Raw genomic sequence first — 18,906 nt, 5'->3', positions numbered from 1 at the left:
GCTTTTAGTAAAAGTCGCATTTGTATTGTAAATTCATGCTACCTTTATCCAATCAGCAGCAGCACAAAAAAAAAGCATTTTGTGCCCTTTATTTAAAGCATAAGTTTACTTTTAAGGCATTCTTTAGAAAATGCTTTGAAAATGAACCTTGTTAAATAAATAGATTGCAGTATTGATCTTGCATCCCTCAGGAGGCCTTCCAGGGTAATGAAGCACATCTTCTGCAAGCCACCTGCAGGAATGCAGGCTGTCACTGTCCACCGAGCAGAAAATTCTATGGAGCCTATTTATAAAGATGCCGACAGACTGCTGCTTCTTTGTTGTCTACTTTTAGAAAATAAGACCACCATGTTTTTAATGCCGTAATTATAAAAGGGTGGTCTGACTCTCTACAGTCGTAATCAATAGAGATGGTGGGAAATGCTGATTACCGATTCCGTGTATTTCCAATTTCCGTTATCCGAGGAGTCTCTTTTTGGAAATTTTTTGCATTCTCTGGCCAAATACTTCCGAGTTGACTCTGCATTTTCTGATTGGTCCAGTGCTTCCGAGTAGGGCTGCTCAAATCCGGATCCGGGAGACACCCGGATAGTTGCTATCCGGATATCTCCCAGTAAACCTGTGCAAGGTGGGCAGGGGGGGGTGGGGGTCAATCTTACCTGTCTGACGTCTTCTTCGTCCATCCCTCAGCGCCTCCCTTGATGCACTCCATGCGCGTCACGTGATTACAAACACTTCCTCCTTCAACCCGGAAGGAGGAAGTGTTTGTAATCACGTGGCCGCCGCTTGGACCGCATCGTGGGAGGCGCCGAGGGACGGACTGAAGAAGACATCAGACAGGTAAAATTGACCCCCCCCCACCCCACACAGGTAACTGGGAGATATCCGGATAGAACTATCCGCATGTCTCCCGGATCCGGATTTAAGCAGCCCTGCTTCTGAGTTCTGTGATTGGGCTAAAATTACCGGGTTGCGGTAATGCGGTGTTGTACATACACATGCTTATCTCATTATGTCTCATGCCGTCTCGGGTGCACTAAGATAAGATGAAGATAAGATGAAGGCCACTTTCATAAATTAGGTGTACTAAGAAAAGGCTGTTATTTCTGAAGACATAATGCCACTTTTTTGATGATCAGGATGATAGCCTCTTTTAGAAATTGGCCCCAAGGAATATGCAAATATCTGCTCCACAGGAAAGGGAAGTGTCAACCAACAAATCAAATCTGAGAGCTGCTACATAGAGAGCAATAAATATACTTAGACAGCTGCTGGTTAATTAGTCTGCAGTTCCTGCTTGTGATTCAAGCACTGTGATTTACATTTCTGATACAATTAATGTTTGATATTAATCTACTGTTCTGCCCATCACTATGTCTCACAAGCTGTCCCTGTTCTAGCATAAGCCAACGCTGATGACCCGCTAAAGACGATTTCTGTCACTTCTGCTCAAGCTACAGATCCACTTCTAGTAATTTTCTATAGAAAGGAAAGTGTACCAGTATCACTGTGTAATCTGTCTCCATAGAAATTACTTTTTTGTGTACTGTGGCTTTTTTTAAGGATCCAAGTACATGCTGATCTAGTTCACTGTGAATATGGAGTAAAGCAGAAGTAGAATAGATCGAATTTAACAGGTAGACCTTCTGGGGGGTAGATGGTAACTCACTGTGCCTCCCGATCAAGCATTCACAGCAAGCAAACCACCAATTAATTTCATCCCACCAAAGACAGATACAGCTTCAAAAAAAGGGAGGCCTGACAGCCATTTCGCAAGCACAATGTCTGCTTCCTCAGAGACCAACGAGGGAATATGGATTAAATGAGGTACAGTTCATTTTTTCCATGTCCTGCATGTCTGGAAAGAAATAGCAGTGTGGAAGTGCTGGCTGGAGGGAGGTGGGGGGATGGTGCTTTTTCAAGTGTAGTGACAGCACCTCATGCAAGCTGGCAGTGTTTGCTATCAGCCTTTCCTCAGGCAGAGTGGACACAATTTACAGGGTAAAGCTGGCCACTAACTGTCCAATTTCTAGCGAAAAATCGTTCGAGTGATCAGAAATTCTCATCGGATTGGTTGTAAATAATCTCCATTGGTGGACACAATCGATTATGAACGAGTGAAAAAAATGTCGCCCGAATGAATTTTCGTCGAACGAAAATTTGGATTTTCTTGGTGGTCGTGATTGGAAGCAATGATTGGTTAGTTGATGGTGTAGTGAACGATTTTTTGTCCGATCAGAATTTCTGATCGCTCGAACTATTTTTCGCTAGAAATTGGACCGTTAGTGGCCAGCTTTAGTCTGTCATGTAGTAGTTCAGCTTATTTTATGAGGCTGGGAAGTGGCATGTGGAGTTGCTATGTAGTCATGAAGTACTCTGTTGCTTGTGGCTAAAGCTGCGTACACACATACAACGGATGTTGGCAAAGGTGGCTGGTGGGAAACCCCTCGACTGAGTATCTAGCATGTGTACAGTGGCCATCAGCAGCACCCCTCAATACTCAGTCAAGGGCATTGTCTGTTGTCGCCACTCTGTTGGCCTTCCTCCCCACTCAACTGCAACTAAATGCGCTGCTAGTCTGTAGACTAATAATGTGTCTATACAGAACTCATCTTGTACTGTTGTCACCAGGAATGGTCATTGGTCAATAAGAACTGTTAGACACCAGAAATGTTAAATAAGATGCTAATACTCTAATAATAAGTCTATGCAGTTTAGATATAGATCAGTCAAATGCAGCACAAATGTAGAATTCCAAATTTTAATAGCATTTTGAGTCAGAGTAATGTTGGGGAGAGCAGTGGGAAAGTTAGGATCCACACACACTTGCAATTGCAGATGGGAAACTTTTAAAAAGTGGCAGCAACGGCAGGGAGCCTAACCTCTCCTGATGAACTTATAGACTGTTAAAACAGGTGGGAGTGCCCAATGCGTAAAAGATAGGCTAATAAGCTGCTGTTCCTATAAGCAAAGAGGAAATCTTACCTCTCTTGAATAATTTGGACCCATTTATTGAAAAAAAGGTATTTGAGCACATAGAATTAACAACGCATTTCGCTAGTGCTTGTCCGCTTCCTCACTGCTATGGCTGTGTAGGAAGCATGAGCTCCTCTAAATCTTTCACGATTCTGCACTATTGGACTCCTGGTCTGCTTTTGTCATTTAGATGAACCTGGGGTTGTTACAATCACAGCAATCATCCACATAGGATATCAGCTAACATTATAGGACTGATAATTTTGTTGCACAAACAAAGATTGGATAGTGCGTTTTGCCGGTGTCCCTTTTCTTCAGGTTAGTGACAGAACAGTGTGCCAGGTGGCTGAGGTGAATGAATATGAGCACCCTTTCTCATTCACAATGACTGCTCTTGATTTTTTTTATATGGCCTTTTCTCATGCCCTGTCCTGCTCTGTGGAGAGGGGAGGGGGAAGCATGAGCCAGCACCAGTATATATAGCAATATTGGGAATGATTTTCCAGCATCCCCAATTTTTAACAAATTCTCAGCAGACGCTGGAGAACATCTGCACACACCAGTGGCGTAACTAAAGAGGTTGGACCCCCGATGTGAGTTTTACATGGGGCCCTAAGCACTCTATTGTTATGGAGCCCTAAAACCTACCAAGGACAGCTGCAGTGTCAAAGAGATGTAACCAGAGTAAGGAAACAGTTTGTTAAGGATTAACACTATGCAATGCAAATATAGAGGTGTTCATTACCAGCATAACACCAATAAAAAGCGAATAAGATGGATGAAGGAGAGACTGTAGTGGGCCCCTCTGGTCCAGGGGCCCCGGTGCAGTTACAACCTCTGCCACTGGCACACGCTCATAAAATATGACTGAAATTATCATAACCGATCGTTTCAGGTGACCGAAATTTCAAGCATGTACGGGGCTTACATCTGCTTCTTTATTTCTTTCTTGAATGCTTGCAATGTCCTTTCCCATCAGGGCAGTGCCATTTACTGGAAGGAAATAAAACATGAGTAATATTTTGTTTATTTCCACTGCGGATAAGCATCCATTACTCATTCTGCAGTATAATGGTGTGGCCCAATGGAGATAATATATTTTTTTATCTTTCTAAAATCCATCCCCACCTATTAACATGCATCTGTGTTTCATGGAATATTAAACAGAAGTCCATGATATCCAGAAAGGAATCAGTTCCTTCTAAAGGCTGATGCTTACAAGCCTATCTTTTATTCATATAGTTTTCCATTTATATTTTATGAATTCCATGTATGGCAAAGGGGTAATAGCTTCGGAGACTTTCCAGTCAAAAAAAAATACCGTTATGTTAGCCACTGGCTAATGGTGAGCGCATACAATATGTTTTTTTAATTGCTCCCGATGCTGCTCAGCTGTGCTATGGAAGCTCCTAATTTTTGATCTGACAGTTATGTTGTTCTCGGAGTCTCAGTTCTGGTTCTTGCCATGCGTGAACTCTTTCGGGGTGATGTAAGTAAAGGAGCTGTGAATTGCAGAATGGTAAAATAAAGTTTAAGCTGAATACTTACCGTAGCAATACAGGAAAATGGATCCAGCGATGTCCTTTGACGACAAGTGTCTCCTGATCCATCTTCCTGCCAGTGGCTATGTGCGACGTCATGCAATGTTATACGAGAGGTGCAAATGGGAAGTCAAGTGATTGTGGTACTTTGTGCGGAGTTGTCGGGGATCTTAACCACTTTACCCCCGCCCGTACGGATTTCTCCGTCCCTTTTTCCATCCTTTAACCCCCAGGGACGGAGAAATCCGTACTTTACGCACTCCCGCCGCTGCCCGCGCGTAAACACGCCGCCCGCCGCTAGTAAACACGCCGCCGCTCGCTCGCCCGGAGATCAATGAACGGGAAAATCCATTCCCGTTCGTTGATCTAAGCCCCACAATGATCCGCTGCTCTCCTATGGGCAGCGCGATCATTGTGAGAAAAAACAAACACTCACAGCCTCCTTGTACTTCCTGCGAGCGTCCGGAAGGTCGCAATAAACAAAAAGTTACTGTTGCCATCTTGTGGCCAAACAGTAAAACTACACCCTTAGCATTTTTTACATAGAAATAAATTAGTTTTACACTAAAAATTAACTCATTACCTCCCACACTCCCTATTTTTTTTTTTTTTTTGTAATTAAAACAAAATTAAAAAATTTACAATTAAAAAAAATACATAAATAGTTACCCTAGGGACTGAACTTTTTAAATATTTACGTCAAGAGGGTATAACACTGTTACTTTATAAACTATGGGCTTGTAATTAGGGATGGACGCAAAACTGAAAAAAATGCACCTTTATTTCCAAATAAAATATTGGCGCCAAACATTGTGATAGGGACATAATTTAAACGGTTTTATAACCGGGACAAAAGGGCACATAAATTTCATGGGTTTTAATTACAGTAGCATGCATTATTTAAAAACTATAGTGGCCGGAAACTAAAAAATTAATTTTTTTCCCACATTTTTCCTATTTTCCCATTAAAACACATTTAGAATAAAATAATTCTTGGCATAATGTCCCACCTAAAGAAAGCCTAATTGGTGGCGGAAAAAACAAGATATAGTTCATTTCATTGTGATAAGTTATGATAAAGTTATAGATGAATGAATGGATGGAGCGCTGAAAGGTGAAAATTGCTCTGGTGGTCAGGGGGTAAAACCCCTCAGTGGTGAAGTGGTTAAAGGTCTGATCCACCATCACGGTCGTTATCGCCGCATGTTAGATCGCAGAAAAGATCGTTCCTAGTTTAAAAAATCAAGTCGTCAGAAAAATCATCTGGAAAATTGAGTAGGGGTCTTTAGTTCATGTGCAGAGGACTTTAAATGTATGGAAAATGTTATTCAGGTAACTGTTTGGTCACTGTGTTTGAATAAATCTTAAACGGATCCCGTGGTAGATCCAAGAATATAAATCCAGTACCGTATCTGGAAAGAGAAGTGTTTACTAAAAATTATTAGGGAGGGAAGGAGACACTCAAATATGTATAAAACAAAATTAAAAACCGTTTAAAAGGTAGAAGCACTTTCTTCAAATAAAGGCGGACCGCTGCTCCCACATTGCCCCACAGCAAGGAATGGACAGGGTATGAAATATCTATGCATGTGAATTATTTGGATTGATGTGTAACTGGGAACCATTGATACTGTATATTAAAAGACAGATGAAACAGACCTAATAGTGTAGTGCCGGATGGTTTACTCTTTTGTACATGGAACAATTTATGATCTCTTCAGCAGTGGTGCTCAGCAGAGCTCGAATATTCGAGTAGCTCGAATATTCGAGCTCTTTTTCAGCTATTCGAGCTCGGTATTCGAGCTCCGAATAGCTGGAGCTATTCGAATGGGCTATCCGAGTACACTCGAATAGCCCATTCACTATTCGAGCTATTCGAGCAACTCGGCGCTATTCGAGCTCGGTACCGAGCTCGAATAGCGTCATAGCCCAGATTGATGTCCTTAGAGCCAATCAGAGGGCTCCCAGGCCCTCTGACGGCAGCCAATCACAGAGGGGGACCCTGGCCAGCCCCTACCCTATAAATAGCGGCCGCCATGTTACGTTTCTCCATGCTTGCCTGAGACTTGTACAGAGAGAGAGTTGCTCCTTTGTGCTTTGGCTTAGCAAGTGCTCTATTGTGATCATTTACCTAGCGTTTTTGCTCACCTACACCTGCCATATACACCTATATTGTTGTTAGTTAGATAGACATTGTATTTTAGTTAGTAGCTTGTGTGTTACATTAGAGACAGGCAGCTGCTGCAAGCTTACAGGTTTAGGCCTCAGGGGGGCCTTGCCTCTGTGGGCAGCTGTCCTCTGTTTATTTCTCTCATCTATACCAGTATTTCTGCTGTCCTTTACTAATAGTATTGTAGTTATACTGTACTAGGAGTAGGACACTCACTGACTGTCACTGTTTATAGGCTACTAGCTAGCTCCTGCGTGTGTGCACTCACTCACTGTCTGTGTGTACACACACTCTATTTCCTTCTGATTACTGATAGATTATTGTTAGTTAGTTGTACTTACTGTTACTACTTACTCTTACTGTACTAGGAGTCTAGGACACTCAGTCAGACAGTCACTGTGTTCATAGGCTACTAGCTCCTGCGTGCGGTCACTCACTGTCTGAGTGTACACACACCACCCACACTCCATTTCCTTCTGATCGCTGATTGATTATTGTAATTAGTTAGTTCTACTTACTGTTACTACTTACTCTTACTGTACTAGGAGTCTAGGACACTCAGTCACTGTGTTCATAGGCTACTAGCTCCTGCGTGCGGTCACTCACTGTCTGAGTGTACACACACCACCCACACTCCATTTCCTTCTGATCGCTGATTGATTATTGTAATTAGTTAGTTGTACTTACTGTTACTACTTACTCTTACTGTACTAGGAGTCTAGGACACTCAGTCACTGTGTTCATAGGCTACTAGCTCCTGCGTGCGGTCACTCACTGTCTGAGTGTACACACACCACCCACACTCCATTTCCTTCTGATCGCTGATTGATTATTGTAATTAGTTAGTTGTACTTACTGTTACTACTTACTCTTACTGTACTAGGAGTCTAGGACACTCAGTCACTGTGTTCATAGGCTACTAGCTCCTGCGTGCGGTCACTCACTGTCTGAGTGTACACACACCACCCACACTCCATTTCCTTCTGATCGCTGATTGATTATTGTAATTAGTTAGTTCTACTTACTGTTACTACTTACTCTTACTGTACTAGGAGTCTAGGACACTCAGTCACTGTGTTCATAGGCTACTAGCTCCTGCGTGCGGTCACTCACTGTCTGAGTGTACACACACCACCCACACTCCATTTCCTTCTGATCGCTGATTGATTATTGTAATTAGTTAGTTCTACTTACTGTTACTACTTACTCTTACTGTACTAGGAGTCTAGGACACTCAGTCACTGTGTTCATAGGCTACTAGCTCCTGCGTGCGGTCACTCACTGTCTGAGTGTACACACACCACCCACACTCCATTTCCTTCTGATCGCTGATTGATTATTGTAATTAGTTAGTTGTACTTACTGTTACTACTTACTCTTACTGTACTAGGAGTCTAGGACACTCAGTCACTGTGTTCATAGGCTACTAGCTCCTGCGTGCGGTCACTCACTGTCTGAGTGTACACACACCACCCACACTCCATTTCCTTCTGATCGCTGATTGATTATTGTAATTAGTTAGTTCTACTTACTGTTACTACTTACTCTTACTGTACTAGGAGTCTAGGACACTCAGTCACTGTGTTCATAGGCTACTAGCTCCTGCGTGCGGTCACTCACTGTCTGAGTGTACACACACCACCCACACTCCATTTCCTTCTGATCGCTGATTGATTATTGTAATTAGTTAGTTCTACTTACTGTTACTACTTACTCTTACTGTACTAGGAGTCTAGGACACTCAGTCACTGTGTTCATAGGCTACTAGCTCCTGCGTGCGGTCACTCACTGTCTGAGTGTACACACACCACCCACACTCCATTTCCTTCTGATCGCTGATTGATTATTGTAATTAGTTAGTTCTACTTACTGTTACTACTTACTCTTACTGTACTAGGAGTCTAGGACACTCAGTCACTGTGTTCATAGGCTACTAGCTCCTGCGTGCGGTCACTCACTGTCTGAGTGTACACACACCACCCACACTCCATTTCCTTCTGATCGCTGATTGATTATTGTAATTAGTTAGTTCTACTTACTGTTACTACTTACTCTTACTGTACTAGGAGTCTAGGACACTCAGTCACTGTGTTCATAGGCTACTAGCTCCTGCGTGCGTGCACTCACTGTCTGAGTGTACACACACTAAATTTACTTGTGATTACTACTGATTATTGTAACTGCTAGTTGTACTTCCTGACTGTTACTACTTACTTACTGTACTAGGGGACACTCACTCAGTCACCTCACCAACCAACCCACTCCATTAAAGTACCCCACTTTTCACCCGCCCTTTTACAAAACTTTTGTCTATACGCCCAAAACATTTAAGATGTCTGGAAGTGGCAGCCAGCGCGGTTTGGGCAAGGGGAAGGGCAGCAAGGGAATCAGGAGGAGAGGGAGCAGCATTGTGGCAAGCCGCGGCCGCGGGCGCGCCACCATGCACAGTTCCGCAGCAGCAGCAGCAGCGTCAGTGGCTAACATTCCTCCCATAGCCACTGGCCGTGGACGCCTTGGGCGCCGCCCAGCAGGAGCATCTGCAACTCACGCTGCAGAGACACAGCAGCAGCAGCGTGTAGCACCTGCTCCGATTTTCCTCCAGCCGGGTCGGAAACGTCCCATTGAGGAAAAGGATGCAGACACTGTGGTGCAACTCATGACGGAGGATGAGCAGCCCGCCATCAGCTCTGCATCCGAGGCCTCCACCCTCACCACCACCACCACCACCACCCCTGTTCGCAGCAGCCGCCCAGCAGGGTCTGGGGAGGAGGCCAGTTCACCGTCAGTCGCCGACCTCTCATTCAGCACTCTTTTGACCCCAGGCATGATGAGTCAATTGTCTGCTGTTGTTGGCGATTTTGAGGAGGAGATGCTGATGGGCACTTTGGGGGATGAGGGATTGGACAGCAAGACTGTGGCGACAGTCAAGCAGCCCATCCATGCATCAGGAGAGGAGTTTGGGGGGTCATCATCCCAGCAGGACATGTTTGAGGAGGGGGAGGATGATGTTGATGACCCGGTGACAGACAGAGACTGGGTGCCACCACCTCCAGGGGATGTCGTCCTCAGCAGCTCGGAGGAGGAGGAGGATGCGCTTGTGGGCCTTGCAAGGAGGCGCATCATTGCAAGCATTGGCAGCGACCCACAGCCTGCTGGTGTCTCAGGCTCAGCAGCAGCAGCATCAGCCAGTACCACCACCAGCCGCACCCAAGCCCCCCCCCCAACCACCACAGGGAGACAGGCAGCAGCGCTTCCATGCCGTAGGGGGATGTTTCTGTCACCAATCTGGCGCTTTTTCACCATGCCCACTGTGTACAGCAAGTACGCCACTTGCAACCACTGTCAGCGGAAGTTGAGCAGAGGTGCAGACCCCTTAAAGTTCAGCACCAGCTCGCTGATCAACCACCTTGCGGCTAAACATTTCCACCAGCATGAGGAGTTCCAGAGGCTGAAGGCATCTGGTGCTGGCAGTGGCACCACACCCATCACTGCACAGCCTTCAGCAGCAGCAACAGCAGCCACCCGCCCTCCTGCTCCTCCAGCAGCACCAGCAGGAGTGCGGAAACGCACTGCTCCTCCCCCCTCTGCAACTCCTGCCGCCGACACTGAGGCCTGTTCTGGCAGCCAGTCCTCAGTGGCCTCCTCCGCTGTGTCTGGTGATTCCCGTGTCAGCAAAAGGCCACGCCAGAGCCTTTTGAGCGAGTCCTTCCAGGGGGTGGTTAGGGCTCTGCCTCCCAGCAGCCGTCGCGTGCGGCAGCTGAACGGCTTGCTGGCACGGGCCATGTGCTCCCAACTCCTGCCGTACACGCTCGTGCAGGAGGGGAGCGACATGCGGGCGCTGCTTGCTTGTGCAGCCCCAGACTGGCAGCTCCCCAGCAGACACTTTTTCTCCCGCAAGGCCATTCCAGCACTGCACCGCTTTGTGATGGCCAATGTGGAGCGAGGGCTGGAGCACGCGGTTGGTGAAAGGGTCCACGTCACCATGGACTCCTGGAGCAGCCGCTTCGGGACAGGCCGCTACCTGTCCTTCACTGTCCACTGGGTCAGCTTGGTGGAAGGGGGTGAGGATGGGAGAGCAGCAGCGGGCACAGCAGCAGCAGCAGCAGCAACACAGTGGGTGGTGCCACCCCGCAGGGTCAGGGGAACTGCAGCGGGTTCCTCCGATCCTCTGCCATCCTCTGCCACACCTGGCCAAACCCCCCGCCTCAGCAGCAGCGTGAAGGCCCGCCACTGCCAAGCGCTGCTGCACTTGGTCAGCCTTGGCAAGACCAAGCTGACGGCAGCCCACGTGTTGGCCAAACTCCAGGAGCAGGAGAGGATTTGGCTGACCCCCAGAGGCCTCAGAGTCGGAGAGGTGGTGTCCGACAATGGGGCCAATCTGGTTGCTGCCATAGACAGGGGAAACCTGACCCACATCCCCTGTCTTGCCCACGTGCTGAACCTGGTGGTGCAGAAGTTCCTGCGCACCTACCAGGGGATGGGCGAACTGCTGGAAACGGCAAGGAATGTTGTGCGTCACTTCCGGCGCTCGGCTGCAGCCTGTGCGAGCCTGGAAGACGTGCAAAAGGAGCTGGATCTGCCACGCCATCGGCTGATCATTGACGTTCCGACTCGCTGGAACTCCACCCTGGCGATGTTGGAGCGTATGGTTGAACAGAGGCACGCTGTCAACCAGTACCTTGCCCTGGCCACTGTTTCCGCAGCTCGGAGAAGGGACAAGACCAGCAACATCCCGTCCATCGTCCCCGATGATGACTGGAGGCACATGCAGCAGGTGTGCTTTGTGCTGGCTCCCTTCCTGCAGGCCACAAACATGGTGAGCAGGGACCATGCTATGGTCTGCGAGTGGGTGCCCCTGGTTTCTCTGCTGAACAGGGCCCTCGATGGTTTGCTGGAACAGGGAGCGGCAGCCTTGGACCAGCAGGAGCGGCAACCAGCTGCGCAGTCCACCTCTGAGGGGGAGGAGGAGGAGGACTTGGTGGAGGTCCCTGACCTGGCTGCTGATGAGGGGGATCAGCACAGCGCAGCTGAGTTGGTGCGGGGGTGGAGAGAGGATGAGGCGGCAGAGGAGGAGGATGAGGACAGCACTGACGTCGATGTGCCAGCAGACGTGGCCCGCCTCTTCCCAATGGCAGCGCACATGCTGGCGTGCCTGCGCAGGGACCCCAGGGTGATCCAGATGAAGCAGAGGGAGGACATCTGGATCAGCATGATGTTGGACCCACGCCTCAAGGGGAAGTTGAGCCAGTTCCTGCCGCCTGCAGGAGGAGACCCAGCGCAACAAATAAGGAGCTTGCAGCAGGCCCTTGTTGAGCGCTTGGAGGAAGCCTTCCCCCAGCCTTCCACCCCCACTGTCCAGCAGCCAGCACAGAGGCAGCAGCAGGTGCCTGCATCCAGCAGCAGCAAGCGCCCCACAGACCTGCTGTCTCTCAGCCACGAGCTCTACAGGACTGTAGAGGCTCCGGCAGCAGTGACTAGAGAGGAGATGCATGCAGCAGCATCCTCCTCCGGTCACAGCCAGCGCCTGACCCGCATGGTGGCTGACTACATGGGGTCGTACAGCGGGCTTGACAGCGATGCCCCTGTTGATCCCATGGAGTATTGGGTCAAGCGCATGGAGATCTGGAGCGAGCTAGCGCAGTACGCCCTGGAAGTGCTGTCCTGCCCCCCTTCCAGCGTGCTGTCCGAGCGCTGCTTCAGTGCAGCTGGTGGCGTGGTCACCGAGAAACGCTCACGTCTGTCTCACAAGTCTGTGGACAGACTGACGTTTCTCAAGATGAACCAGGCGTGGGTGGAAGGCGAGTTCCTGGCCCCTGTTGTCGGCGAGAGGGGGACATGAACTGGCTGCCGGAACCATCGTTAATGTGCCTTACCACCCTTTACCACCTCCTGGCTCCTGCTCACTAAGCCAGCCTGGTTCACTTTGACTATTACGTCGCCTGCAGCCACACATTTTACACCTACAGTGGGCTGCTGTGTACTGCCCTTCTGCTGTCTGTCTGTGTTTCCCACTGCCAGGGTACACAGAATGACCTTCTTCTGCTGCCACTCTGCCACCAGCTATTACGTCAAACAATAGCTATATTGGTTGCAAAACCGAAACCAAACAAACCATTAAAAAAAAAAAAGGTTTAATTTTTCTGAGGTGCCCGGGTTGAAAACTGTGTTGTCCCAGTTGTGTATTGGACACAATGTGGGCTGCACGACCGCTGTCTGGGACCTCCTGTTGTGTTTATTTACGGCCCTGGTATCACCGCTAGGTACCAGGGCTATTATGTCACGCTGCCTACCTGCTGCCACACTCACACTACTCCTCCATTCCTCCTGCTGCTGCTGTCTGTCTGTGTTTCCCACTGCCAGGGTACACAGAATTACCTTCTGCTGCCACACTGCCACCAGCTATTACGTCAAACAATAGCTGCTCACATAATTACTCTCCTCCATTCCTCCTCCTGCTGCTGCTGCTGTCTGTCTGTGTTTCCCACCGCCAGGGTACACAGATTTACCTTCTGCTGCCACTCTGCCACCAGCTATTACGTCAAAAAATAGCTATATATCTGTGTAATTGGTTGTAAAACCAAAACTACAAAACCATTACAAAAAAAGGTTTAATTTTTCTGAGGTGCCCGGGTTGAAAACTGTGTTGTCCCAGTTGTGTATTGGACACAATGTGGGCTGCACGACCGCTGTCTGGGACCTCCTGTTGTGTTTATTTACGGCCCTGGTATCACCGCTAGGTACCAGGGCTATTATGTCACGCTGCCTACCTGCTGCCACACTCACACTGCTCCTCCATACCTCCTCCTGCTGCTGCTGCTGCTGTCTGTCTGTGTTTCCCACTGCCAGGGTACACAGATGATTTACCTTCTGCTGCCACTCTGCCACCAGCTATTACGTCAAACAATAGCTGCTCGCCTACTCCTCCATTCCTCCTCCTGCTGCTGCTGTCTGTCTGTGTTTCCCACTGCCAGGGTACACAAAATTACCTTCTTCTGCTGCCACTCTGCCACCAGCTATTACGTCCAAAAATAGCTAAATTGGTTGTAAAACCAAAAACCAAAAAACCATTAAAAAAAAAAAAAGGTTTAATTTTTCTGAGGTGCCCGGGTTGAAAACTGTGTTGTCCCAGTTGTGTATTGGACACAATGTGGGCTGCACGACCGCTGTCTGGGACCTCCTGTTGTGTTTATTTACGGCCCTGGTATCACCGCTAGGTACCAGGGCTATTATGTCACGCTGCCTACCTGCTGCCACACTCACACTACTCCTCCATTCCTCCTGCTGCTGCTGTCTGTCTGTGTTTCCCACTGCCAGGGTACACAGAATTACCTTCTGCTGCCACACTGCCACCAGCTATTACGTCAAACAATAGCTGCTCACATAATTACTCTCCTCCATTCCTCCTCCTGCTGCTGCTGCTGTCTGTCTGTGTTTCCCACCGCCAGGGTACACAGATTTACCTTCTGCTGCCACTCTGCCACCAGCTATTACGTCAAAAAATAGCTATATATCTGTGTAATTGGTTGTAAAACCAAAACTACAAAACCATTACAAAAAAAGGTTTAATTTTTCTGAGGTGCCCGGGTTGAAAACTGTGTTGTCCCAGTTGTGTATTGGACACAATGTGGGCTGCACGACCGCTGTCTGGGACCTCCTGTTGTGTTTATTTACAGCCATGGTATCACCGCTAGGTACCAGGGCTATTATGTCACGCTGCCTGCCTCATTGACTGCATGCTGCCACACACTCATCCTCCTCCTCCTGCTGCTAAATTTACCTCCTGCTGTCTGTGTGTTTCCACTGCCAGGGAGCACATACAATGGCGCTTCCAACATGCGTGCGCCACCAGCTATTTGTTGTTACGCTCAAAAATAGCTGCATTTCTTTAAAAAAAAAAAATGAAAAGAGAAATAAGTGACGAAGAAGACGATATAGAAGAAGATGAAGAAGAAGAAGAAGATGAAGAAGATGAAGAAGAAGATGAAGAAGATGAAGAAGAAGATGAAGAAGATGAAGAAGAAGATGAAGAAGAAGATGAAGAAGATGAAGAAGAAGATGAAGAAGAAGAAGAAGAAGAAGAAGAAGAAGAAGAAGAAGAAGAAGATGAAGAAGATGAAGATGAAGAAGATGAAGAAGAAGATGAAGAAGATGAAGATGAAGAAGATGAAGAAGATGAAGAAGAAGATGAAGAAGATGAAGATGAAGATGAAGAAGAAGATGAAGAAGAAGAAGAAGAAGAAGAAGAAGAAGAAGAAGATGAAGAAGAAGATGAAGAAGATGAAGATGAAGATGAAGATGAAGAAGATGAAGATGAAGAAGATGAAGAAGAAGATGAAGAAGATGAAGAAGAAGATGAAGAAGAAGAAGAAGAAGAAGAAGAAGAAGAAGAAGATGAAGAAGATGAAGATGAAGAAGATGAAGAAGAAGATGAAGAAGATGAAGATGAAGAAGATGAAGAAGAAGAAGATGAAGAAGATGAAGATGAAGATGAAGAAGAAGATGAAGAAGAAGAAGAAGAAGAAGAAGAAGAAGAAGAAGATGAAGAAGAAGATGAAGAAGATGAAGATGAAGATGAAGATGAAGAAGATGAAGATGAAGAAGATGAAGAAGAAGATGAAGAAGATGAAGAAGAAGATGAAGAAGAAGAAGAAGAAGAAGAAGAAGAAGAAGAAGATGAAGAAGATGAAGATGAAGAAGATGAAGAAGAAGATGAAGAAGATGAATATGAAGAAGATGAAGAAGATGAAGAAGAAGATGAAGAAGATGAAGATGAAGAAGATGAAGAAGATGAAGATGAAGAAGATGAAGAAGAAGATGAAGAAGATGAAGAAGAAGATGAAGAAGAAGATGAAGAAGAAGATGAAGAAGAAGATGAAGAAGAAGAAGAAGAAGAAGAAGAAGAAGAAGAAGATGAAGAATATGAAGATGAAGAAGAAGAAGAAGAAGATGAAGAAGATGAAGATGAAGAAGATGAAGAAGAAGATGAAGAAGATGAAGATGAAGAAGATGAAGAAGATGAAGAAGAAGATGAAGAAGATGAAGATGAAGAAGATGAAGAAGAAGATGAAGAAGATGAAGAAGAAGATGAAGAAGAAGAAGAAGAAGAAGATGAAGAAGATGAAGATGAAGAAGATGAAGAAGAAGATGAAGAAGATGAAGATGAAGAAGATGAAGAAGATGAAGAAGAAGATGAAGAAGATGAAGATGAAGAAGATGAAGAAGATGAAGATGAAGAAGATGAAGAAGAAGAAGAAGAAGATGAAGAAGAAGAAGAAGATATAGAAGAAGAAGAAGAAGATATAGAAGATAAAGAAGAAGAAGAAGAAGAAGTATATACAGTACTGAACAAAATTCTGGACACAACTTCTCTTTTCACCTTTTTTTTTTTTTAAAGGAACATCCCCACATAATCACTTGCTGTTGTCACTTGGAAAAAAATATGTTTCTTGCATCATTAACCCTCAAAACAAGTGTTGGGAAGCTATTTAAGGCCAATTCGAATAGTCAGCTCGAATAGTTAGCTCGAATACCGACTCAAATAGTGAGCTCGAAGTCCGAGGTCGAATCGAATAGTAAAAATTATTCGACTCGAATATTCGACTGACCTCGAATAATTTACTATTCGAATTCGACCAAACTCGAATTTTAAAAAGGGGTATTTGAGCATCACTACTCTTCAGCTTCCTGAGCACACAGAAGGTCAATGCCATGTCCTCTCTATACCGAGCAACCCCTCCACGTTTGTCTCAGGACCGCAGTGCCAGTCCCTCTTTTTCCTTTTTTCTTTTTTTCTTTCATTATTTTGCAGCAAAATTAAAAACAGTTTAAAAGGTAGAAGCACTTTCTTCAAACAATGACTAGAGATGGCTATTCAAGGGGTCTAAGATCTGAGTTTTTGCATGGATGAGTGGGATAGACGCCAAAAGCCCCGGGAAAAAAATCTTGGTTTGCCGCAAAGCAGCGTTTTAAGGGCACAAATCACATTGAATGCTAAATTGCAGGCCTAAAGTGCTTTAAAACATCTTTCATGTGTATACATCAATCAGGGAGTGTTATTAGATTACTGCTTCCCACTGACACACCAAACTCGCAGTGTAACGCACCGCAAACAGCTGTTTGTGTTGTGACGGCCATGCTGGACTGGTGCGGACTGGTGCGCATCATGGCGAGATTGCTCTTCCTCAGTGATATCAGGTAATGTCTGACTGCCTTATCAACTTTTGATGGTTCTTTCTCTACCATTGTTAAAGCTTACATCTATTTTTTTTTATTACATTTCCTGCTGGCTCTTCAGTACCTGTAACGAGAATCTGTTATGGAGGGCAAGTCTGCCATTGTGACCACGGGGAATGGCCGAGGGAATCCGGGTTCAATTCCGGTCCGGAATGGGAGCCTGTGAACTGGTTACCACCACCACACATCCAAGTTAGGACCCATTTGCTGTATAAGTAATGTACCTGCCCTGACTGTGCTTTGCAGACCAGGCATCTGTGGTCAGATGGATTCTTATCCCAGCGCAAGACGAACCAAATCAAAAGCATTTTCCAAAAATGTGTTATGGAGGGCAAGTCTGCCATTCATTCAACTCTGTGAAACTTTCGATGGTACTTTCTCAGTACCATGGTGACCACAGGTAATGGCCGGGTAATCCTGGTTCGATTCCAGTCTGGAGTGGGAGCCTACCACCACCACACATCCAAGGAAGGCAGCAGGCACGCTGTGGGCAAAGGAGCAGAAGCGGCTACCACACATCCAAGGAAGGCAGCAGGCATGGCATGCACGTCCCGAGGTAGTGACCAAAAATAACAATACAGGAGGACTGTCAAGGCCCTGCTGTATATGAGATGAATCATCTTTAGATCCTTTAATTAGAATCTGTTATGGAGGGCAAGTCTGCCATCCATTCAAGTGAAAGGTATGCACTGACTGCCAGGTATAATACAACATGCAGTCAAAGATGCAGTGAAAGGTATGCAGTGACTGCAAACAGCTGTTTGTGTAGTGATGGCCGTGCTGGACTGGTGCGCACCATGACGAGAGTGCAGGTGATGGCGGCTTTCCAGCCCATATGGTCGCCGGGCTGAGGTAGCTGCATGACAGAACAGTGACTGTCCAGCTGATCAAATTTGGTCTGTCCACAATGAAGTAACAAAGTTATTATCGTGGGTGTGCCACCCTCCCCCCCCCCCCCCCCCGAGACACTCATATAGCCGGTGGTCATTGCTTCATTGTGATATGCGAGACCCTCACCGCGGCAAGGTAATGATCACGAAGGGGAATTGGCACATGTACATGCCTTTTGTTTTGTTGTTGCAGCTGCAGTGAAGCCAGAAAAATTAGGCAGGCATGTACACGCACCAGAAAAATTATTATAGCGGCTGCTGCTAGCAGCGGCCTTAAAAATTCAGGAATCCACTTGGAGTCCTGGACCCTCTTGGTGGTGGCGGAGAAGGCAGTCAACCGGCCTGCGGGCAGAGATACTGTGGGGAGTGACTTCGGGCAGGCCTGAGCGTGCTTTGCAGACCAGGCATCCGTGGTCAAATGGACCCTTGACCCAACGTTGTGTGCCAGAGATGTCACCACTTGCCTTTCAACATCACGGTACAGTTTAGATATCGCCTTTTTTGAGAAAAAATTGCGGCCTGGTTTCTTCCACTGCGGTGTGGCTTTGCTTTTGTGTGCTGCTTTTCCTCAGGTGGTCATCCCATTGCAGTTTGTGCTTTGTAATCATGTGCCTTCGTGAGGTAGTTGTCCCTACGCGGGTCTTGGTCTTTCCACGACTCAATTTTCAGTTGCAGAGAGTACAGATGGCATTGCTCTCATCTGAGGCAGACACACAAAAAAATTTCAACACCACTGAGCCCTGGGGTGATGGCATTTTGGTGGTGGCGGCCGACTGAGTGTTAAGTGGGGTGCCAGAATCAGGGCAGGAGGAGGAAGATATGTCACGCTTCTGTGCGGAAACTGAGAAAGATGAGGTGTTCTGTGTTAAATAGACAACTACGTCCTGACTAGAGATGTCCCGAACGGTTCGCCGGCAAACGGTTCCAGGCGAACTTCGGTGGTTCGCGTTCGCTTACCAAACGCGAACTTTCCCGGAAGTTCGATTCGCCCCATAATGCTCTATGGAGCAAAACTTTGACCCTCTACATCACAGTCAGCAGACACATTATTGCCAAACACTCTGCTCTCAATGCTGGAGGCCCGCCCCCCCCTCCT

At 46.8% G+C, this 18,906-nt stretch overlaps 2 protein-coding genes across 4 annotated transcripts in view; one reads left to right on the top strand and one right to left on the bottom strand.

Moving 5' to 3' along the window:
- The window catches only part of GRIN2D (glutamate ionotropic receptor NMDA type subunit 2D), a 982,184-nt gene that overhangs the window by 292,120 nt on the left and 671,158 nt on the right, over window positions 1–18,906 (top strand). The gene's annotated exons all lie outside the window — the stretch shown is intronic.
- Window positions 14,630–15,670, bottom strand: LOC137522844 (uncharacterized; the record flags this gene model as incomplete). Its single annotated transcript, XM_068242975.1, has 1 exon — window positions 14,630–15,670. A coding segment is annotated over one exon (1,041 nt), but the record flags the coding sequence as incomplete, so codon positions are not given.

Source organism: Hyperolius riggenbachi, chromosome 6 (assembly GCF_040937935.1).
Source record: "Hyperolius riggenbachi isolate aHypRig1 chromosome 6, aHypRig1.pri, whole genome shotgun sequence".
Taxonomy (NCBI): domain Eukaryota; kingdom Metazoa; phylum Chordata; class Amphibia; order Anura; family Hyperoliidae; genus Hyperolius; species Hyperolius riggenbachi.
This window is presented reverse-complemented; position numbering and strand designations above follow the sequence as displayed.